The sequence below is a fragment of the Eumetopias jubatus genome, unplaced genomic scaffold, assembly GCF_037043125.1.
Source record: "Eumetopias jubatus isolate StellerSeaLion01/CBP00866 unplaced genomic scaffold, mEumJub1_p1.0 scaffold_8, whole genome shotgun sequence".
In the NCBI taxonomy this organism is placed as follows: Eukaryota; Metazoa; Chordata; class Mammalia; order Carnivora; family Otariidae; genus Eumetopias; species Eumetopias jubatus.
In genome coordinates this window covers 55306753-55332174 of record NW_028274814.1, presented here as the reverse complement: position 1 = coordinate 55332174, position 25422 = coordinate 55306753, and the positions used below count along the sequence as shown (strand labels likewise).

Genomic DNA, 25422 nt, shown 5'->3' with positions numbered 1-25422 from the left:
ATAAAATCTTTTAAAAAAATAAAAAAGACAGGCAACTGAAGGAAATGGTCAGTGCCAATCTATTCGACCTGCACACCCCTACTAGAATTCCTTCCTTCTTTACTGACTCTTTCTTACTGTTTCTCATCCCCTTGCTTCATTTTTCTCCCTATGCTTCAGCCATGCCTCTATGAACCCAGAGGTTTAGCTCAATACTGATACAGCAAGAAGGAGGTTTTTCACTCTTACCTGGCATTAACTTAACATCAGGAGATAATGCTGGGACATCTGAACCCTTCAGGGTAAAGCCTGATTTCTCTGTACTCACAAGTACAGATCTTAATCCAGATGGTACTCGGTGTTGGCTGAAGTCTTGATTAAAAAATGACATTTTACTTTAAGTCACCAGAAAACCAATATAAATATCAGATTATTAGTAAGAAATTCTAGTTTTTAAGTTTTAACATTCTGCTTCCATTGATGAATACAAACAAAAAAGCAAAAAGCATTTAACCAGCATATTTAACTAGCCAACTACACAAAAGAACAGTCAGTAATCCTCCTTAGAATTACTTCTTCCAAAATTATGAAGACCTTTTATCAGGCATTTCCTCTAATAACTTCTTACTGAATTTGTGGTACATACTGAAATTTACGTCTCCTATAAGTCAACTACTAAGGTGAAATGTATTATCTACTGCTATCTAAATATTTGAGGTCTATACTATGTAAAAAATTATATAGCTTATCTTCTTAAAAATCAAAAAAAGCAAGAGAAGTATAAAAGAGGAAGGCATAAATAATTTTAAATATACCAATGATCACAAGAAATAGAAATTGACTAAATTTCTAGATAAAAAAAATGTTTCAAACTAGATAAAAATTTATATGCTATTTAAAAGAGATATGTAGAAAACGGATACACAAAGGTGTTTTTTTTAACAGTAAAAGAGTAGAAAAAGTTATATTAGGCAAGTACTAAATAAAAGAAGGCTGGCATGATATATTAAAATCAGACAAAATAGGCAAGGCCCTGAGTATAAATGGAGGTCAAGGTCCCCTTCTAATGATAAAATGTTGAATTCATTCTGATGACACATTCTGTACTTAATAAAATATATCATTCCACACTTGCCTACATCTGCTAACATAATTTCACAAATTAAAAAAAAATGACAGAACTTCACAGAGAAAATGAAAAGTCATCACAACAGTCAAAAATTGTAACAACATGGGCGCCTGGGTGGCTCAGTTGGTTGGGCGACTGCCTTCGGCTCAGGTCATGATCCTGGAGTCCCGGGATCGAGTCCTGCATCGGGCTCCCTGCTCGGCGGGGAGTCTGCTTCTCCCTCTGACCCTCTTCCCTCTCGTGCTCCCTCTCTCTCATTCTCTCTCTCTCTCAAATAAATAAATAAAATCTTTAAAAAAATTATAACAACACCTTTCTCCCAATAATTGATTCCCATCTCATGCAATCAGAACATAAAAAAATGGAATACCCTCCAATTCACTTTCTGGGGCTAGAATAACCTTGATATTAAAGGCAGACAATGACAGTATAAGAGAAGAATATTATAAGGCAATTTCACTCATTATCGTAAATGGGAATGTCCTAAACAAAACACCGACAAATGCAACAGAGCAATGTACAAAATAGAAAGTATATCGTAACCGAGTTGGGTTTACTCCAAGAATATAAGGTTGGTTTACCATTAATAAGTGTATTAACACAATTCACAGTAATTCACTGAGTTAGCAAATTAAAAAAGTCATTTCAATGGATGCAGAAAAAATATTCAATAAAATGCAACACTCACGCAATAAAAGTTCTTATCAAACTAGGAATAGCAGAGAATTTTCTTAACCTGAAAGGGATACCTTTCAAAAACCTTCATTAAATATTCTTTTTTTAAAAAGACTTATTAGAGAGAACGCACATATGCACGCAAGTGCGGAAGGGGCGGAAGAAGAGAATCTCAAGCAGACTCAATCTCACAACCCTGAGATCATGATCTGAGCCGAAATCATGAGTCAGATGCTTAGTGGACTGAGCCACCCAGGTGTCCCTAAATATCATTCTTAATGGTAAAGTTAGAAGCAGTTATTTTTAAGTCAGAGCTGTAGTTGCTTCTATTTATCACTGTACTGGATGTACCAGCCAGCAATACAAAGAAATATAAGGACTAAAATGGAAAAAGACAAAAAGGGCTAAAAAGAGGAAAAAAAATCCCTATCAATCTACAGAAGACTGATAAATAATTACACTAAAATGAAGAATTACGTTCATCAAAAGAGCCCTTAAAGAAAGTGAAAGCAAGTCACAAACTTGGAGAGCAGATATGTAAAAGCTTACTATTTGTCATTAATAGACAAACATAAAAATTCTAAGTCATAAGAAAAAAGATGCCAAGAAAAAAAGACAATATATAAATAGGCATGTCACAGAGGATGAAATACAAATATACAGTGGACCTAATACAAGATGCTAAATTTTACTAATCTGGGAAATCCAAAGTAAGAGCCACAATAAGAAAATATTTGACAACCACCAGATTGTCAAAAATGTAAAAGTTGGACAATATCAAGTGCTGACAAAGATATGAAGCAACAAGAACTCATATACCGCTGGAGGGAACTTAATAGTACCACTTCAGAAAATATATTCAATAAAGTTGAAATGCACATACCTTATAATCTCAGTGATAGTTATATATTCTAGAGAAACTCTTGCAAATGTACATGAGGAGACATACAACAATGTTCACATAATGGCCATAAAATAGGAAACAAATGTCCACTAATCTCGTAAATGGTTAAATTGTAGTATAATTATATAGTGAAATACTACATAGTCATAAAAATAAACCACATCAACTTCGGATAAATCTCATCAAAAAACTGTGTTTAACAAAATTAAATCAGGGGCGCCTGGGTGGCTGAGTCGGTTAAGTGTCTGCCTTCTGCTCAGGTCATGATCCCAGGGTGCTGGGATCCAGCCCTGAATTGGGCTCCCTGCTCAGCGGGGAGCCTGCTTCTCCCTCTGCCTCTACCTCTCCCCACTGCTCGTGCTCTCTCTCACTCCTTCTGTTAAATAAATAAAATCTTAAAAAAATTAAATCACACAAAGAATAACTTTACCACTGTATAGTTTTTAAAAAAACAGCTGGAGAAATTAAACTATGTATTGTATATGGACTCAGACATATGTGATAAAATTTAAGAAAACTATGAGAATGTTATAAACACAAATTCAGGACGGTGGCTGTCTATGACGTGGGGACACAGAAAACACAGGGATGGGACTGAGGAAGGGTATGGAAGAGGGGGCTTCAAAGGTCCAAGACATGTTCTGTACCTAAAGCTGAGCGTCATGTGCAGGAGTATCATGTAAGTATCATCTGACAAATGTATTAATTCAGTATGTATTAAATTTTTTGTAATGAAATAAAACACATACTCAAAAAAGGCTTAAAAATTCTTAGCATCAGATATAAGTAGCAGTAAAATAATATTAATTGATCCACAGAGTTTAGACTACTGCTAGTTGCACAAAACAAACTAGATGTGCAGGGAGTTAAATTATATAGCTTTTTAACCTGCCTTGTTCCCTTCAGTGGGACAAGTCTGACCAAAGGGTTAAAGGCAAGAAAGTAATTACTATTAATTATTCTTCATGTTACACAGTCCCTATTTATGAGCTTATAATCAAATGCCTTTCCTAAAATTATTTCCAGGTGGTTTCAGGAATTTGTAAAATCTTCCACTGCTGTAATTCCTACTCTGTTGTCCATTAGGTAACTTTGCGGTTTAAAGATTATGAAATTTTGTTCTGGTTCACCACACAATTTGAACTGTCAAAGTGATTAGCAGTAAAAAGAAGAGATTAAATTATTTACATTTAAAACATCTACTTCTGCTAATACCAATGCAAAAAACTTTATGACCAAAACACAGACAACACTAATTTGAAAATCCTCATCTTTGGATTTTAGTACTTGATAAACGGTACTATATAAATTCCTGGGCTGACCATCCCCCTTGGTCAAATGAATCATGGCCCCTCTGTCCCTTAGTCCCAGGGTCACTTTTGTGTAAGAGTCTACCGAAACTAAACCCATCAAGCCCCTTGATGCCCAGGTTCACACCATCCCCGTTCCGTTCTCAGTCCATCCCCTGACCCAGCATTAGCCCTACAAGGCTTTGTTCTTTCTGTCCCCGACCTAGCCTGCACTCCACCTATTTTGTAAACTAAACCACCTACAGTTATACAAAAATAAGCAAATAAATAAGAATAAACTACTTATGGAAGTGGTGCTCCCTAATTAGCAAACTTTCCTATGGCCTCAAAGTCTTCTCAAAGCATTACCCCAGTATCCTGGCTGTTAGGGACTTTCCCCTGAGGACGTCAGCTCTACTGATGCACAATCTCAAACAGCAGCTGTTTACTCCTACCCCTCAAGGTCCTTCAACCACCAGGGCCAAGCATTCACGCCCATTCAGGCCCACAATGTGGCACATTTGAAATCACTATTCAGTGATCACACTGCATCAACACAACCCTAACCTCCCAACATACTTTCCCTCTGCGGATTCTCTGGTTTTGAGAGAATTTCTATTCCAACCCATCAGATTCTTATTCCACCTCCTTCCTTCCCAGCCTGAAGTCCAATGGTATAATATTTCAACAAATGTATCATACCCTAAACTCTCCTGCTCATCTGCCTTTCATCGCATCATGAAAAAACCCTTTGTGGCTCCCAATGTTTATTTTCTCTGAGCTCCCACTGTCCATGAGCCTCCTTGCATAAATACTTAATGAGTGTCTACAATGTACCAGAGACAGAGCATATAACACTCCTATCACAAAACTTTTATTAAAACTGTTCAACAAATATTTACTGAGCACTTCCTGAGAAGATGAAGGCACTATTCTAAGGTCTGAGAATTCAGTAGTGAACAGGTCAGAGGAGGTCCCTGCTCTTATGAAGCTTACATCCCAGTGGGGGATGACAAACCACCAAAAAAGTGAATGAACAAGAACCTGAGCCAGTGCTATGTGCCACAAGGAAAATAAAACATGGTAATAGGACATCAAGTGCCTGGTCAGTGGGTTTTAGGTGTGGGCAGGATAGGGGAGGTTTTCTATTTCTCAGAAACACACTGACATCCATGTATCTTCCCCACCCCCGGCCCCCACAACAGAAGCACTAGGGCCCATTCTGAACCTTAAACAGACATAGCCCCAATGAGACTACCATACCAACTAAACACATCATCAAAAGAAAAAAGATAAATTACTCTACAGGAGTTAGGAACTAAGAGACTTAATAAAGAAGAGAATCACACACACATTCATTTACCTTTCTATCTACTCATAGGAGTACATGATCAGTAGTATGACCATGATCAAGTGTAATCCCATATTTAAGACTGAGGAACCATAAACTTCAGCTGGGTTCAATAATTTTTTTTGGCACATGGGCTATAGAATTACAAAAATGCTCCAATTCTCCACCTCCCACCCCCACCCACCCCTGTATCCACAAACCCTCATAATGCGAGTTTCCAATTCTTCCTTCAAAAGATGGGAGTCCAGGGGCACCTGGGTGGCTCAGTCCATTAAGCGTCTGACTCTTGGTTTTCACTCAGGTCACCATCTCAGGACCTGGGGATCGAGCCCCCCATCGGGCTCTGCACTCAGTGCGGAGTCTGCTTCAGATTCCCTCTCCCTCTCCCTCTTACTCTCTCTCTCTCTAATAACTAAAATCTTAAAAAAAAAAAAAAAAAAAAAGAAAGATGGGAGTCTGTTTCTCCACTCCTTGAATCTGAGCTTGGCTTTGTGACTTTCTTTGGCCAACAGAAAGCAGTGGAAGTGAAACTATCCTAATTCTGAGCCCAGGCCTCAAGAAACCTGGAATGCTCTGCTCCCTCACCTGGAACTTGCCTTCACCACAGAGGCGAGCCTGGGCAAGCCTACTGGAGGATGAGAGATCATGTGAAAGACAGCCCAGTCCTTCACACCATCCCAGATTTAAGGCCATTCTAGACCAGCCAAAATCAGCAAAATTTCCTACCTGACCCACAGCTAATCTCAGACAAGAGGAAACCCAACCGAAGCTAGACGAATTGCCCAGCCAACAGAGGAATATGTGCAAAAATAGTATATATTGTTCTAAGCCACTGAATTTTTAGATGGTTTGTTATATATAGCAATAACTGATACACAAGATTAATTAAACATAACTATTCACAACTCAGATAATGTTATATCTCTCGTTTTATGTTTTTGAGGAATTGAAGCCAAAAACTGTGAAATATTTTAATTTCAGGGTTTTCTGCAATGAGGCTTTAAAAGTAGACCAGGCAGGAACTGTTATATACAGAAAGGATTTAGAACCAGGTCAAAGGATTTTACTTCTCCTACCAATACTACTGCTTATTTTCAATTCAGAGTTTCTTCTGCAGCTCCACTGAGAAAGGAACAGCAGCTGAACTGAAAATCATTCATATTAGAATGGCGGGGCTGACTTGATATTGTAAAAATCTGAATTACTAGGTAAATGTTCAAAATGACCTGGGATCCTCCATAAAAGAAAGATGTAAGTAGTTGATTTTCTTGTCCCTTGATCCTTTTTCTCTGAAGTATAGAAATTTCTCAGTATGAATAGTTTCTGAGACACTTACCTCTTTTTCCAAGTTTAGTAAGGATTTCATTTTTTGTCCGCCTCCTGTCTCTTACCTCCTCCAAGAGTTTTAAGTAACTAAGTTTTGGAAAATAGATAATAATTAAGTATATATTCTATCTGCCCCCTCCCCATTCATCTGGGGAAGCATAAAAGGTTTAGTGACTTGAAGTGGACCAGGGAACCCCGTGGGGTTGTTCTGAGAACCAAACAGGAGGGAGAGAGAGGAACATGACCACTGCAGCCACTCCTGGTCACGGGCTTGGTCTATGCCAGCCAACAGGGCCTGCCTCAGAGCGCCTGTTTTCCAGCACCTTTGCAGAGCCTGGGTATTAATACATTTTAAATATTTCAAACCTAACATTTACACAGGTGTGGTCCCAATTTTTTTTATTCCTTTTTATTAAAGACAAGGGTTTTAGTTCTCTTAACTTCATCCTTCAGCTGCCCTTTTCTACAATTTATTTTACAGCTAAATTCATTTTTTTTTAAAAATTCATAAAATATATTTTTAAAAAACAGCAACATCTATATTCAAAATTGCCTTTTCATGGTCACTCCTGGGCATACTATATTATATACAGCCCTTAGCATTCTCTCCTTTTAATTCAGTTCTACTTGCCTATGTCAGAGTCCCTAATGTTACAATGTCTTAAATTTTTCATTACCCTGGAGAATATATTCAAGCTAGGTCCTTCCTTTTTAATCTCTAGCCCCGGACAGTAGCTACTTTACTCTTTAAAGAAAGCCTTTCTTAGCACCACCAGGCATTTCACAAATACACTGATTTCTAATTCTTAAATCACAGGGCTTTCTTAAGTAGAAAACAACATTTTATTTTTTTTTTAAGATTTTTGTTTATTTATTGAGAGAGAGAATGATAGAGAGAGAGCATGAGAGGGAAGAGGGTCAGAGGGAGGAGCAGACTCCCTGCTGAGCAGGGAGCCCGATGCGGGACTCGATCCCGGGACTCCAGGATCATAACCTGAGCCGAAGGCAGTCGCTTAACCAACTGAGCCACCTAGGCGCGCCCCAGAAAACAGCATTTTAAAAACCAAATATGTATATTATTAAATGTACACTATATCATCACCAACACTTTTTATTACACATAATAGTGTTGGTGAAGTTCCTACCTTCAAGAGGTTTAAAATCTACACAGAATGAAAACTTAAAATGTTGTTTCTGAACCACTGTTAGTAGGTCATACATCTTAAGTTGTTTCCCAGCATTAGTAACACTGAAATGTATTCTTTTTTTACCCAATGTTATGAACTCACAAAACAAATACCCATGTGAATTAAAATTAAAAAAAAAAAATACCCATGTATTTTATACCTATACCATGTTCTACAGTTTTTCAAAGTTTGTTTACATAAATTACCTCATAACATCATCAGCCTATATAACAGGTAAGGCAAGAAGAAACTGGTACAAAACAGGATTAAGAAATTTTCTTAAATATGGCTAGTAGAAGTAATAGAGCCAAGGTCTGACCCATGGCTACTCTCTATTTCACTAGAGTACTCAGTGCCCATAGACGTACAAATTACATACACACTGTGTCACAGGAAGAAGCACATTCCTCTTGGCAAATCCAACTGGCTGATAAAGGGCCTACCTCATATTGTGCTCTGAACTCGTGGCTTTCCAGGTGGATGTACACTAGACTTCCACTGGGTTGTGAGAAACAATATTTAGCACCCCTATGTACATTAATTTTTAAATCATGGTAAGAAAAAATAAGCTTTACTAATATGTAAGACATGAACTGACAACAATACATGTATAATTTATAAATATACAACGGGGGTGTATAATCAAAAACTATTTGCCTGTAGGAGTACACAGTCAAAATACTTTGGAGATCTCTACTAAGCTAACTGGCTCAGACATCAAAAATACAAGTGAATATGACAGAACAGAAAAACAGAAAAAATACATGGAAGAGGCAATTTACAGAAGACATTCAAACTGGCAACAAAGAGAGGAAATCTTGCCAAGCATAGCCAAAACCAAGAACATGCAAATTCAAACAAGATACCATTTTTTGTCCATTAGATTAGCCAAAACGTTAAGTCTGGTAATATCAAATCCTGGCAAGAATACGAGAGAGGATAATACCATACACTGCCTGGTGTGAGGATAAAATGGTAAAGATTTTTTGGAAGACAGCTGGACTAACTGTAAATCACGAATAGTAAAACCATTTATCTGGATGTGCCTATCAAATGTCTCCAGTAGATGACCCAACTCCAATTCCCAAAGGCATTCAGGAATGGGATGCACTGGTACCTGGGGCTTTCTGATTCATTATGCAGTCAGTTTTGCACAATGTGTCACTTTTTATCACTTTCCTATTTTTTGTGTGACTCCATGGACTTAATGAAAAACAGTGGTTTTTCATTAACCTTGTAAATATGCATTTTAATAATTTCGATATTTAGACCGTATTTGTGATGTACAGCACGATTTTACTATATTTATCAAAAGCAAAATATACACATGGCCTAATCCAGTTATCCCACATTTAACATTTTCTAAAAATACCTGCAAATAACCACAAAGTTTATGTGTGAGTATGTTCACTACGCACTTTTAGAAATTGAGAAAAAAATTTAAAAACCTAAATGTCCAACATAGGGATATGGTCAAATAATCAAACCATATTTTGTAGCCGCTGAAAGAACGGTGCTGACTTTTATCTACTAATATGAAAAGATTTAAGATATTTATTTTTATATATATTTTAAAGATTTATTTATTTGAGAGAGAGAGAAAATGAGAGAGAGAGCATGCGTGGGGGAGAGTCAGAGGGAGAAGCAGACTCCCCGCCGAGCAGAGAGCCCGATGTGGGACTCGATCCCGGGACTCCAGGATCATGACCTGAGCCAAAGGCAGAAGCTCAAACAACTGAGCCACCCAGGCTCCCTCTAAGATATTTATTAAATAAAAAGTACATCTAGTATAATCTTTTTTAAATACAATCTCAATTTTGCTTATATATGCACACGTGGATGCAAAGGAAAGGAAGCACAGTATGTGGTGGGAGGGAAAAGTATAAAAAGGAGACTGCACTACTGTATCAGAGGAATAACAGGTTCCTTTAAGTCTCCCTTAGAATGCAGACTGCTATAGTGCCTACTTGGAAATACTGCCCCTGATAATTACTGTCTGGAATCATGAGTTGATTCAGAGTTCAAGCTGACAACTCAGTCAAGCACTTAAAATCTCCCCCCACACAAACACACGTGCAAACGCATATGCAGGTGAGACAGTTATCTGTCTTTCTGTCTACCTATCACTGATATACTACATCAACTGTATTGTCAATATGAAACCAGGATGAACAAAAGCTTAAGACTCAATTTACTCAAGTGCTCAAATGTCTTTAAACTTATTCGACCTTACATGCAAGCTCATGAACTGCTTTCATTTTTTAGGTTTATAGCTTTATGATATAAATTCACAGACATTAAAAGATGGTAAATACAACCAGTATACCCACCTCCTAATCGAAGCCCTTTAAGCTTATAGTGCAACGTGCTTTCCTACTGATCCAGGAGTTGGTCTCCAAATTCTTCTGAATACAGTGCTTCAAAATGCTATTGCTAATCAGTCAGAGCTGCGATCCTAGATGTAACTTATTTACCATCTCTGGTAATCTATTACATCAATGGTCTGCTATGACCACACCTACTGGTATTCACAGGCTTGTACAGTCCTCTCCCACTTTTGATTTTGGTCTTGGTTTGTGACTCGCTTTGACCAACAGGACATGAGCAAGCATGATGTAAGCAAAGGTTTTATAAGTGCTTGTGTACTAGGGCTTGTCCTCTTGAAATGTTCCTTCTTAGAAGCCAGCTGCCAAGGAGCACCTGGGTGGTTTAGGTGGTTAAGAGTCCGACTCTTGATTTTTGGCTCAAGTCATGATCCCAGGGGTGTGAGATCAAGCCCCGCCACAGGTTCCGTGCTGAGCATGCTCTCTCTCCCTCTGTCCCTCCTCCCAGCTCGTGCATATACTCATGTGCTCTCGCTCTCTCACAAAAAATAAAATAAAATAAAATAAAATAAGCCAGCTGCCATGTTATAAAGAAACTCTAGATAAACCACTAAGTGATGAGAAGCCATGAGGAGAGAGACACTGGATATTCCAGCCACAACCGAATTCCAGCTGAATGTGTTTGCTGTGTGACCTCAGTTACATCACAAAGAACAGAAGAACGGTATAGCTGAGCCCAGTCAACCCAAAGAAAGGGAGAAACTATAAATGATTATTGTTTTAAGCCACTAAGATTTGGGGTAGTTGGTTATGTAGCAAAAGATAACTGGAAAACTAATCCCTATTCTAAACCACCTGCATCACTAACAACAATCCATGTAGATTCTCTATCAGTTATCTTTAAATTTCATCTGTCCAATCAAGAGTGTTAACTGCAGGTAATGGAGAAATGGTGGCACTTTCATATGCTCTCATATACTGCAGGAGAGAACATAAATGTATACAAATCTTCTAGAGAGCAAATTGGCAAAATGTTAAGGTACTGAACCTTTTAAAAAGGTCACATCCTTTCCCAATAATTCCAAGTCTAGGAAACAGACATGCATATAAGAATGTTACATGGGATTTTTTTCACAGCAAAAAGTAGGAAACAACATAGCCACCTAAACATAGAGAAGTGATTAAACAATTCTATGTTCACGGGACAGAACATCATAGTTACTAAAGAATTTTCTAATGAATACATAACCATGGGCACACACAATATTTTAATGGAAATAGTATTCAACACTACATTAGCAATAAGACCCCCCCAAAATATGTGCGTACAATTAAGCACATATATTGAAATATTAACAGAAAGTCTCTAAGCACAACAGGACTGGGTGATTTTTCCTCAATCTCCTTTGCTCCTGACGGCCAATAAGCGTAGTTTTTATCGTTTCTCCTTCAGAATTCAACACTTGGACTCCATTCTCCCAGGTCTAGGCCTGACCCATCCTGCTTACCTTTTCAATTACTCCTTCTGCAAGGTACGGCAAACAGCGTCCTTGAGGATCACTGATACTATCATTCTTGGAATTCTGCAGATGCTCAGGTTCACTGTCCTCCCGGCCCTGCGCATGTGACACTATTTATAAGGGAGGAGCAGCAGACCTCTAATCTCGTAGTCTTTCACACCTTGGTTTCCTACGGTGAATTGGACCTTTCTTTCTAGTCACATGGTTTCTGGAAGGCTTGCCAATAGTTATTTTGGCTGCAGCCAAGGACAGAAAATTACTGAAGACCAGAGGGCCAGTCTTTACCCCAGCAAATGGGCATGGGATCCAAAGTGGTCAAAGTCCTGTCCAAGATTTTTTTTTTTTTTTTAATTTGGGAATAGAGAAGAAACCTTGGTTAAAAAACTGAAAGGGTATAATTTGGGGCTGAGGCTTAATTTTTCTGGTTAAGTGGAAAGAAGCTATCTAAAGCAAAAAAAGGTAAGAGCCTTAAAGAATTCATTTGTATCACTCCTGGAATTAATGTGGAAAATAGTTTGGGTCACTGACATTTGTAACAATAAGAATCCTGACTGGGTGACAAGTGAGAAGCAGAAAAATGCCCCAGGATGTCCAGATCTGGGTAAAGACTTTTTTTTTTTTACAATCTATAATAGGTCTTCATTTCAAACATCTAATCGTCTATTATGTGCCGGATGTGGGAAACATAAAGATTATTACAACTTCAAAGAGTTGGGTGCTTCTGAAGTTACTGGCCACTTCAGAGAATAATTCCCAAACAGCCGAGAGACTACTCCGAAGTGGCTAAGGAGTTCTCCAACTGGCTCTAAAGCTTCCATCATCTGTACCTCATAAGAACTACTTTCTAGGCCCCTCAGTTTTCTATAGGAGCCACTGATGTCTGTATATTGAAGATTTGGTCTACATTCACTTTACCCATACTAGTACAACAGTATAGACTTCCAGATCTCCCTTGCTCTCTAGAAGCCACACTGGCCTGAACTGTGAAAGTTTCTAAATGCGAATGCCATGGCCAATGGCAAGATCTAGATTTCAGCTGCCTTCTGACAGGCATCTCAGGTCCCTGCATTCTCTTGGCTTTGTCATGGATCAGGTCTACCATCAAGCCTCTAGCAGAGCCTACAAAGAATCACATAAACCAAACTCACAGATGATTTGCTAATTCATATTGGGATAAATGTCACATGGACAGGGAATATCGAAATTTCACAAGGAGGCAAATTATAAGGTTTCTGAATAGCATGGAATTAGGCTGACTGTCATCATCAAAGTTTAATCAACAAATATTTATTGAGGAACTACTATAAGAAATGCTTAGGCCAAGGGGCTAAAAATACAGCAATGAACAAGACTGCTTTTCATGAAGCTTACCTACCATACCGAGTGTGAGCAAACAGGTATTAAACAAGCATTCCCTTGATTCTAACATGTACTTTTTAAATATACTGTTGCTGAAATGAAGATGGAGAGATTTATTTAATATGGTCACAGTGCTCTCTTTCCCCCTGAAAAGCTATTAAATCAATGGTAACTGATAATCACTGGCAGCTTAAAAGAAACATGATAATTACATAAAAAATTCAATATTTAATCATAATCTTGTTATATGCTAAGAAGAAAAAATATTAGGAGAAAATCTGATGGGGACCAGAACTTACTCTGGAAGGCTCTGTTAGCTCTCCAAAATCTCCTCATAACACAGTAGTCAGAGTGATCCTTTCAAAGGGTGAAGCCGGATCATGTGCCTCCTCTGCTCAGATCTGCAGGGGCACCCTATTTCCCTAAATAACAGCCGATTACACCAACCAATGACATCCCCAAACAGTACAACCCATTAACTTCTCTGATTTCAACTCCTTTCTTCCCGCACTCATTCCTCATCATTCCTCTCCTGATACATCATACCCTGCTCTATTTTTTTCTTACAGCATTTGCATATTATTACATATGATAAAAAGTACTTATTTAACTAAGGCTTACTTTGATATTCTGCCCCCCACCCCCGTCCCATTCCACAGAATAGTTTTCTGGTCTACTATGTTTAGTGATAGATCTTAATCACTAAGGCATATTTAGGAGTTCAAAATGTGTCGAAGAGAATCAGAAGAAAGAATATATCCGTGAACAAGTGATTGGAAGACCTTGCACTGGGACTGAAATAATCATCAAAACCAGTTGGTGAAGCCTTGCTCTCTATTTTTTAGTGGAGAGTAACTTCCTCCTGCAGTTTTTCGCCTTTTACTCAATTCCCAAACCACACCAATCCCACCCAAGTCTTCAGATATAGCAAAATTTTCACTCAGGTTATGGTCCAGTCTCAAGCCCAAGATGCTATTTATTCTTCATTTTTTGGATGATTTTGTACTGCTTTGTACCGATCCACTCTGGGAATTTTACCACTGAACTTTCAAAGGCAGGCTTATTCCTCGTGTTTGTGAGAAAGTCCTCTTCCAGTAACTCTCATATTGGGCCAAATCCATACAACATATCTGCTCAAAGCATGATGCATACTTCCCAGAGTTTAACACAGTCTACCAATATGTACTTGTGATTTTTTTATTATCGTCTCTCCTACAAAATAACGGTATGCCCTTAAGAGCAAGGTCCATGTCTGTCCTTCACAAAGCCTACAGCGCCTGGCACACAGAAAATACCCAATAAGTATTTGTTGAACGAATAATTGGATGGATGAATACAACGTTTCTGGCTTGGATGTATATGCATATACAGTCTAGTCAACTAGGTAGCTGAGATAGGATTTTTTGGGTAGAGTGAGTTGTGCTTCTTGTTTGTGAAGGAGAAACAGAAGATATTGTTGGGAGTCCTTTGGAAAGGCCGATTTTAGCCACCTAAAATGCTATGTCCTCTCAACCAGATCAAAGACCAACTCATGATCAACACTTCCACCTAGAGCTTCTCCCCCCTCCCCCGACGTACTCCCTTATTCTGGTCAAGGGTACCAATCATTCTTATAGCCTCTCAGACACAAAGGCTTTGAGTAGCTTTTGACCTCTTTCTGTCAACCTCCTAGCTCAGCAAGACTCCTAAAACCTGTCAACTCCTTTTAAATATCGTTGATCAATGGTCTCCTTCCTTTCCATTCCTGCTACTACCAACTTGGTACAAGCAACTAAACTCTCAGATTATTATAGCAACAGATCCAGAACTGGTCTCCATGATTCCAGGTTTGCCCCTGTCTAATCCATCCTGCCTATATTAAAATCTCCTTAAAACCTTCACTTTACACTACTAATGCTATACCAAAAAAAATCTGCCATGGCAACCTAGAAAATAAAAATCTCAGCCTGACATTTGAAGGCCAGACACAATATAGCTCCAAACAGTATCCCAGCATTTTCTATGTTAACATCACTCACCAGCACAGTAGTTCTCACTAGTCATTACACGCATTATACACGTTTCCACCCCCATGAATTTATCCTACCAGTCATTTATATGAATGTAGAATTCTATCTACACCCTCAAGTCTAGCTCAACTCCCACATCTTCCTTTAAGCCTTTCCCAGACCTCCCCACTTAATCTGCCTCTTCCTCCTGGGCTTTCTTATGACACCATCTGACAGACAACTAGGACCTTTTTTTTTTTTTTTACACTATTAACTCCAATTTACACATACACATATACACATGTAACTTTTCACACTTAACCCCAACTTACACCTATCTGTTATGGAAAAGTAAAAGGGTCACAGGAGAGGTGCCTTCATCAACAAATGCTAATAAACCCTTTATTTTTCCTGGACAGACAAAGGTGGCTATACAGGGATGTTTATATCTGGCTAATCTCCAGGACCTCCAACTCTCACTCTTCTAACCAATTTTGTATTTTTCTACTCCTTGTTTTTTCCCTTTCCTAAACATATACCAGAGCTTTGAGAATAAGAAAAACTAAAGAGGTCTACCACATTAAGGGGAAAAACATTTAAGAAATCCAAAAAGCGTTCTCAAAATGCAACAACCTGAGGTGTGGGGAAGCCTCTTACTCCGTCCCAATTAACTCCTTCAAAGACTAGAAGCCAACATCATCATCATCGACACGACTTACTTAGAGACTGACTGGATGCTATACATTAAGCTACACACTGAAACCACAAAGAGACACTAAGCAGGCCTGGTCCTAGCATTGGTCCTTGGGCTAAAAAGAAGGACAATGGGATTCCACAATAAAATCTACTACGACTGGAAGTCCCAGCTTCCTAATCTTGACATTCTAAATGCAATTCATCATTGAAACTTTCCTGAACTGTCACAGAACACTCTACTTTTCCTTTAAGAAGATACTATTTTTAAATTACATAACTGTTCCATTTTTTGTTTTGTCTGTTTCTACTACTAGAGTATAGACTCCAGGAAGGCAGTCTCCTCATTGTATTGCAGAGCACCTGGAACAGTGCTCATCATTTACTAAGTACTCCTGAGAGATTGTAAATGAATGACCACATTCTAAGACCCTGTTAATATAATACCAGTCACAAGATTTTTAGGGGGTTAAACGAGCTTTTAGTTGTAGGTTGGCCTACTAACCTAACCACTGTACTTGTTTCTATGAAATGAAACCTGTAGTGTCAGGCAACCCACTTATGGAGAGATACATATCATAGGGCCTGTTTTTAATGCCCCATATTTTTAGGTATAGAGGGGCTTTAGTGCAGAGATCTTAATTTGAATGCTAGTGACTAGTAGTGAGGCTATATGACCTACAATAGGCGCTTAACCTCTTCAAGCTTCAGTTTCATCATCTGGGAAAAAAAAAAAGGAAAAAGAGAACAATAAAAGGCCACTGTGAAGATTAAATTCATCTAATGCTATGCTGAAGGACCTAGTTCCCACCATCTCCCTCTTTAACACACTGCCCGTTTTTTCCTATATTACAGACTCCTTGAAGTTTGAAACCATAGTTCATAGTTGTGCTGTACCTAATGAATTAGCATAAACTGCTTCACACACATAAGAATCACATATTATAGTCTAAAACTCTGTTACGAATATAAAAAAGAAATATAACATCCATGAATTGTTCTGAAACATTATATTGCTATACGCAATTATAATATTACAGTATCAACGTACCCAACAATTTTAAATATCAAATATGTAGTAATATAGTCTAAGATTCTTGGTGGCAGTTATGTTACATTCCCTATCCTTGCTCATAGTTCAAACTGTGATAATCTATGAAGAAACACATTTTTTTTCCTCACTTGCAACCTTAAATGGCTATGTCAAACTAGAATTCCCTTCACTGCAGGTTGGTTTGAAATTCCAAGCACATGTTATATCCAGCTATCGCAGATACTGAAATGAAACTTCATTAGTCAAAAATCAAACACTGCTCTATTTGCATATCTAAGAAAAAGTTCAATTTTCAGAACTTAAAATTTTAAGTCAAGAAAAAAAGCAATATGAAAATATAAACTCACAAAATTTACATACTACTTTTATTACCCTGCAAAGACGTTTTTTGATTCCCAATTCTGCCGCATAAGACAATGACCTTTAAATAATCAGAACAAAGTTTCTCACTGTTCAGAGAGCATTGTTTTAAGATTTACTTGGCACTTTAAGTTAACCATCTTAAAGCTTTGAAGCACAAATAGTCAGTGACACATCCATTTTAAGCTACTATGACCTGTCATTACAGAGTCATTAAGCAATAATTTCAAGGAGCAAGCAGAAAGCTTTATAACTTTCAAATATATTAAGATTATCCTCTGTACTTCATAAGCTAAGTTATTTGGATATTTAAAGCTACACTTCATAAATTATAAAATTCACTGATAATTTTCTGCATTCTTTCTAAAGATAAATAACATGAATTAACTGTTAAAAAGCAATACAGAAACCCAATAATCAAATCAAACACTATATATATGTGTTTTTATACATACACGTGATGATTTCTAAGCTGGCTAGCTTAAGGAATACAGAAAAAATATTCTTCTCAGAAAGAAATTATTTATCTTTATGATAAATAATGTCCAAATATTAACATTTTTTTGACAAATGGATTTAAAGTAAAATACATTCTCTATATTATCTATTCTTTTACCTAACTGTAAACTTTTATTAAAGAACCAATTTCAAAAATTATATAAAGTAAACTGATTATCCAATTCAACTCTATACAACTCTTAATTCTGACTAGGTCCTTTGTTGACACAGCTCTCCAGAGAAGGTATGTTACAAAGCACAAAATGCAGCAACAGAAAGAAAGCACACACAACTCTGGCACTACCCACTTCACACTCATCTGTGGTTATCTATACAAAGTTTAAAATAGTTGGCATGATAGGAAAGCTAAGTAGCTTTCCATATTTCTCACATCATGTCTTCTTGGCCCTTGAGTGAATCATTTTGCAGACTACTACAAATTCCCAAAATATTATAAAACCCAGAGAAATTTAAAAATGGGATGGAATTCAGAAGTTGCCATTTCCAGCCAGCCTAATTTAAAGGCATGAAGACTGAGCTCCATGGTCTTTAAAAAGGTCAAGACACAGCCTAGCTGTGTCTTACCTCAACTCCAATCCTCTTTCACCTTACTACCCCCAGAGATGCAATGGTCATTTGGTGATAACACCAAAGTGTTATCCAAAAATAAATTTTTTTTGGCAGTATGCTATTTTGAACCACCACCAACATTTGTTCAGAAGAGAAATAATCTGAGAGTTAAGTGTACCTTTGGGAACAAAAGTAGAAACTCAAGCTCTTTAGGTCTTTCTTCTTGTTAAGGGAACCTTCCAGGAGCACCAGATCAGGATTAGCAGGAGGATCAACACATCTTTTATTGATCTATCTTCCCTCTTCCCACAAGAACAAAACCCACCCTGTTCACTATATCACAACGTTTCTTTTAATTTGATCAATAACCTCCTTTCTTCATCTAAGAAAGAACCAACAGTGAGAAATACATCCACCAACATCAATCACTTTCCTACTTCAGACTCCTATCCTTTCTTCTCTGAACACTCTAAATATAGTTCACGTTCCTGCTGTTTCTCATCTTGATGTCTTTGCAGACTATAAGCTCCAAAGGCATGTTTCTGTTGTTTTATGTGGTGTGACAATGGAGATAGTAATTCTTCTGACTACTTCTATGAATAAGATGAGATTCAGACATGACAATATATGTGAAAGCACTTGGTAAATGGCAAAGTTTAAGGCAAACGTAGTGCCCCTATCATAAGAGAATGATAAAGCATCCCTAGTTGCTCATATACAAGTTAGCAAAAAATTTCTAGGAAATTACGGCCTACATTAGCAATTTAACTAATCTTAAAAGAAATGAGTCTGATACACCCAGAAAGAAAAAGTAGTAGCACCTAACATTCAGCAAATCATGTATTTGTCAATGATCGTTTTACTTCAGAGAAGTTTAATGAGTGATATATTTCTATAACATGCTCAATTTTAGAACAAATCACTTTCAAATATAAACTATTTACTTTCAGGCACAATTATTGGTTGTCTACTAATATCACATGATTAAAACCCCGTAATTTAAAAATGCCATCAGAATTAAAGTAAAATTATTATAGCTTTCTTAACATTGTCCTCATTTTCCTGAGAAACTTACTTGAGCATGACACTCAAAGAAGGTTCTAATTTGTTTGAGTCAACATAAAAGAAAATCTAATCAAATGGCTAGTAGAACAAAAGAAAATTCAGTCTTTTTAACAGCTCAGTTCTGAAATAAAACATTTTCAGCCCACACAGAATAACATTTTGTACTATCGAATAAAACGTTCATCTAAGAATGTACACATTCACAGGAATTAAAATATTATTGAGAATTACATTGTTACTGCTATTCTTATAAGATTAGCTAGGGCTTAAGGTACAGTAAAATTACATTGGATAAAAATAAATAAACTCTATCAAAAAAACTTTCTTCAAAAATATCAATACTACATCCAAAAAAAAGAAGCATCCCTTTTCATGGCAATACAAACTCACTTTAATACAGGATGAAAATAGCCACTAGGAAAATACCTGGTGACTCGGCACTTTATTTATGCCTTTATTTTTTAGGCCATCTAATAATGTATAGCACAATCTCTAAATAAGAGATGTAACTGAAAAATATCCAGAGAAGAATCACATCATGAAATCTTCTATGCCTGGATCTTCTGCCTTCTCTATTTCTATATCCAAATGCAATCATTCCTAATACCTATAAACATCCCTTGACATTTTACATAAATATCATTCTGAAAAATTTTAAAACCGTACTAGTAATTATAATTTAATGGAATTATGGTGTGATCTTAAAAATATCACTTAGTAAAATACCTTATTAGGCCCAATGAAATAAAGGTGACTTTAGCTAGGTATCTGTTTTTATTAATAAAGTATTGGCATCTCAATCAAATCTTGTATTTAAGTATTCTTTCAAGCCTCAGTTCCTTAAAATTAAACAAAAAATTTTAAAACAAGCTCTTAAGTAAATAGTTTCTAATTTAAAACGAATATAAAAACCACCTTTATTTTCCCCTTGGGAGGTAAAAAAAACTTCCTACATACTGTTGACCTCAAGCATTGTATTTGTCTCCAAGTACTACCAAATGAACACAGAACAGAAATTAGTTTAATGTTCTATAGAATTAAAAGTCAGGACAAACTGGTCATCTCTCCTTTGTAAGCTCTAGTGAAAGCCTTTTATTCAATCACAAACAACCATAAAACACTTGTATTTTAAGACTTACATTTAAATAAACTAAGGCAAATTACAATGCTCCAACAGATGTTTGTGAAATAATTATTTATTTGTTTGCTTTTACTTTCAGCCCTGTCATTGTTCATCCAACCATAACCCAGCTTCATATCACTTTTGCTTCTTATTAACAGCTCTGGTCAAAATACACATGAACAAAATTCACTTTAAAAGAAAAAAAAATATGTTAACATGCTAAAGACAAAATACTATAATGCTCTATCACCCAGGACCAAAAATGTAGTTGTGGCCTTCAATGATCTAATTTCCAAATGTATGAATGTCCAGGCAAATAACATAACTATATGAGTGTCAACTTTCCTCTCAAAATTACAACACTATATAAAGGATAAATACGATAGACCTTAAAAAATTATGACCATATCTAGAGATACAACTATTCAATGGAAGATTAATTACAGCATTCAAATTACCAAGGAAAAAAATCGTAATTAAAAAACTCACTTTATATAGTATCTTGCACCTTCAAAAGTATATGCTTCTTCCCAGCCAGTAGGCAAATCTAAAAAACATACATTTCACAGTTAGTATTACTTCAATGGGATAGCAAAATAAGTTTCAATCCATTTTAATTATTCATCTTCATGATCAGCTATTTTCACTTATTAAGTAAATTTCTAAAAAAAATGTTGGACTGGTAACAAAACTCATAGTTAACAAAATACCATTTTTAGGAAAATGGCGATTCAAATTTAAAGCCACAAGAAAACAAGGAACAATATCAGAGATTATCTTACATGATTATACACTTTAATGATCACTGAAAAAGAACTACTCTCTGGCATCCAAAAAAAAGCAAGGGAAGCCTTCTAATCCCACGTAAAATACCCATGATGGTTGGCCAAAAAAAAAAACAAAAAACAAAAAACTCTGCGTTAAAGGCAACACCTGCTTCTTCTTAGGTATACGGTGTCTATTTTAAGACCAAACCTTTCAGCTACATAAACGAATCCATCCAGGAAGTGTCACTGATGAGAAAAAACTTCCTAAGTCCTTAATTAGGGGGAAAGAGCTCTGCCATCACATACTCAATACAGGTACGTTTCACATCTCTTGACTTCAAGAGATGTGAAATTTCAAGTAATAAACCTGGGAACAATTCAGGTGAATGATGGTCATTTTATGTGCTACACATTACCAATGACAAGTGGCTTGGATTTAACCATAATATCTCTCTGAAATAAAAACCAATGATGTGTGTACAAAACCACAAAGTCAAAGCAAAGTAAACCAAACCAGGAAAAAAAAAAAAAGATCGTGTCTTAGAAATTAATGTGAAACCAAAGAAAGAATAAAATTTTTCTGTAGTGTGAATGTTTTCAAATCTGTGGGGGTAAACAGGATACAAATTCGTATTACACATAACCAAAATAAGCATGAAATAATCCCACAAGATGATTAGGATAAATAATTTAAATACCATATTGTCTTTTGTGAAATAACTTTATTATCCATAACGCAAAGAGGCCATGAGAGTTTAAATATATATGCAAAACACTGAAAGGTATACTTAAGTCAGAGACTGCAACTGGCTGTTAAGAAATATGACTGTGTATTAGTCAGAAATGCCTTAAAACTGTAACCTCACCATGCTTGCTACACCAGCTTTCCCTTTCCTCCTCCACCTTTTTGCAAATATGGAAATTAGTCATTTCACTGAACTCCAGAATTTAATAGAAAAGGCATGCTTGTTCAATATCCTGGCAACTCTAAGAGACTCACTGAATCTCAGAGTTGGAGAGAAAGTATCCCAGAGGACTGCTGAAGCCAGCCTCACCTTCGACCCAAACAATTCTCAAGCCTTTCCAATCACCAGAAAGAGAGGTAGGCCAGTAAGAGAACTACATGTTACATTTCAAAGACAAACAAGTTTCACGAATGTAAACAAAGAATGACAAAAGACAGCCAGATCAGCACTGAAGCTACCATCAACCTTTCTCCAGCTCAACTCATATTCAGTATTCAAACAAGCCAGCAAAGGCACCGACCGGAGAGATCTGCTTCCCCGCCGACCCTCTCCAATTAGGGCACAAATGCCCACACGCGGGACACCCCCTAGCACACCCACCGCCTCCTGGCGGTCTGTGCAACCTCTCTGCCGCTGCCGGGGACTTTGAATCTCGCCCGCTAGCAACTGCAGCTGCAAATGCCTCCTCCGGCTCCGGCTGCCGCTCTGGCGGCAGGAGGAAAAGCGCCAAGCGTTTCCTGAGCGATTCACTGTCACACAGAGGATCGCAGCACCCCCCAAACTCCTCTCCTCCTCCTCCTCAGTCACCTACCCACAAGTCCCACCTAGGAGGAGGAGGGAGCCGCACGACTGGAGGCAGCTGTCCGGGGAGCAGGGAGAAGATGTGGATACCATTATCCCGGCGGACGAGTGCCAGGGTCCGGGGCTGCAGGGAGGGCAGTGGGAAAGGACTTCCTAAAGGTTGAAAGGGAGTGAGGTCAGGGGGTGTGGGTGGGGGTGGTGGTGGAAGGATTCAGGAGTGGCTGCGGGAGGAAAAACTCGGGATCCCAGATTCCTGGGAGAGGGGAGTCGGCCTCCCTGGGGGCGTCGGTGGGGGGGCGGGAGGTGTCCAGGTTGGGAAGGGGGAGAGGGCCCAGGAAGAGGGCGCCGTCTCCAAGCGGCGATGAAAGGCTAAGGAAAGAGAAGCGTTCGGAGACTCGAGAGAACTCCCGCGGCGGGGCTCCTGCGGCCCCTCTACCTGCGGCCGCCCCCGCCGGCCTCCGCCCCACTTCGCCGCCTCCCGGGGACGGCGTCTGGGGGCAGGTTGCGGGGACGCGGGCGGGCGGCCGGGGCTCTGCCGCCTCCTCCCAGCGGAGCCCAACTCCGCTCGGGCCCGGCCGGGCTCAGCGTTACCTGTGCTCTGCCGCCGGTGTCCGGTAACCACGGCCTCGCCGGTGACGGGGTGCAGCCAGGTGGTGCTCTTCGCCTCCTCGCTGCACGGATGAGAGAAGGGGCAGAGACGGAGCGTGAGTGGGGCGCCGGAGGAGCTGAAGCGGCGCAGACCCGGCTCCCTCTTCCCCTCCCGCGAGCCTCCCGCACCCTCCGGTCCCCCGCGCCGCCCCCTGTTCTTTACTTGATGAAGAAGACTCGGCCGCCCCTGGTGATCCCGTAAGTCCAGGACCGGGGCAGGGAGCAGATCCACTCCAGGTTCAGATCCGCCGCCATGTCTGATCCCCAGCCGCCGCCGCCGCCGCCGCCGCCGCCTTCTCCTGCCTGCAGCCCCGGCTGCCGAGGGAGGAGGGAGGGAGGGAGCGAGCGAGCGAGCGAGCGAAGGGAGCGCGGAGCGAGCGCGGCCGGAGCGCGCCTCCCCGGCCCAGCGCGCCCCCGCGCGCGCCCTACCCCCTCGGGCGGCGCCCGCCCCGCCGCCCCGGCTGGGTCGGGCCCGCGTCGCCGCCCCTCCGCATCCTCCGCGGCCGCCGGCCGGCCGCCCCGCCGCGCGCTCGGGGGATGGGCGAGTGGCGCCGCGCCCCGCGGCCAGACCCCTCCCTCGCGCCCCCCCCTCGCGCCCCTCCCGCGCTCCCCCACCCCGCCCGAACGAAGGTTCCGGGATCGATTAAAAAAAAAAAACAAAACGCGTCCTGCCCCCAGGGCTTTGCCCGAAGGCTTCCCAGCCTAGAGCGGGAGTCAAAGGGAGCGTAATCCCTGCGCCCCAGATTGCTCTCTCTTTAGAACAACAGGAACACAGCAGCTGAGCTTTGTTTTTTTAGAGCTCTTGGATATCAGAGAGTTTTCAAAAATACATACATATATCACTTTAAAATAGAAAACTGTTTCATTAAAGCACACGGAAGGCTTTTCCTGTTTGTTTTGTGTGCCAGATATCAAAGGTTTGACTAGTTACCGTGGGCCCATGAAATATGAGTAGATTCAGACTTGATAAAACAAGTTTGCCTTTTCCTAGGCCCCTTAAATCATATCATGTTTTATAAAATAAAACCTTGACTTTTTCTCTGATTTTTTTTAAAGATTCGATTATTATCAATCTGGATTTCTACTTTCCCATATCTCCCATAAATTACAATGATTGCCCAACTTTATAGAGTCCTTGCGACGGTGCACATTTTAAAATCCCCAAAACAACCCTACGGATACTATGATAATTAATCCCCATTTTACAGATGCAAAAAATGAAGTTTAAAGAAACCGTAACTGGCCCAAGGTCACAGTAGTAAGTGACAAAGCCTGGATTCAAACTAGCTCTAGTATTTAAAAAGTCTATTTGTAGAGCCACATTGCCGTACTTATTTTAAAAGTCTTGTTTCCTCTGTACCCCACCCCTTTTTTGTTCTTTAAGCAAGCAAAGGGCAGATTTCCATGCAACTGAAATCTCCCCTAACCCCACCTAGGAGTACTTGCCTCTTCTCTTTGTCTCTGGTCCTCTGCCACACTTGAAATTGCCTCTGCATCTTTACAGCAAGATGACTCATTCCAACAGGATACACAGTTCAATAATAATAGTACTACTTGATATTCCTATAACACCTTTTCTGACCAGTCTTGGATGCCTCCTGAAGCTTTATCTCATTTATCTTTCCACTGCTCAAAGAAGCAAACCATCTCGGGCGCCTGGGTGGCTCAGACGTTAAGCGTCTGCCTTCGGCTCCGGTCATGATCCCAGGGTCCTGGGATCGAACCCCACGTCTGGCTCCTTGCTGGGCGGGAAGCCTGCTTCTCCCTCTCCCACGCGCCCCCTGCTTGTGTTCCTGCTCTCGCTCTCTCTCTGTCAAATAAATAAATAAAATATTTTAAAAAAAAGAAAAGAAGCAGCAAACCATCTCTTTCAACATTTAAGGAATCTAAGGCACAGAAAGGGTAAATGACCTTGGCCAAAGCCTATCCAGCAACTCAGGTGGGGCCTGGATGAGAATGCAGTTTCATTGGACATTTTCTCTCATACTCTAATTCCCCAAGGCCATTCTGTCTTTACTGAAAAGAAGTCTGCAATTACTGCTATAATTTTCCTGTCCATCTGCATA

At 39.2% G+C, this 25422-nt stretch overlaps 1 protein-coding gene across 3 annotated transcripts in view; it reads right to left on the bottom strand.

Moving 5' to 3' along the window:
- The window catches only part of PLEKHA5 (pleckstrin homology domain containing A5), a 238983-nt gene extending 215372 nt beyond the window's left edge, over positions 1 to 23611 (bottom strand). For all 3 annotated transcript variants that reach the window (XM_028119753.2, XM_088025565.1, XM_088025566.1), the window contains exons 1-3: positions 23520 to 23611; positions 23300 to 23379; positions 20884 to 20941 (exon numbers count right to left, since the gene is read on the bottom strand). In XM_028119753.2, coding sequence (XP_027975554.2) covers positions 20884 to 20941; positions 23300 to 23379; positions 23520 to 23611 — 230 coding nt within the window. The remainder of the gene's footprint in view (positions 1 to 20883; positions 20942 to 23299; positions 23380 to 23519) is intronic.
- Positions 23612 to 25422: the final 1811 nt, after the last annotated feature.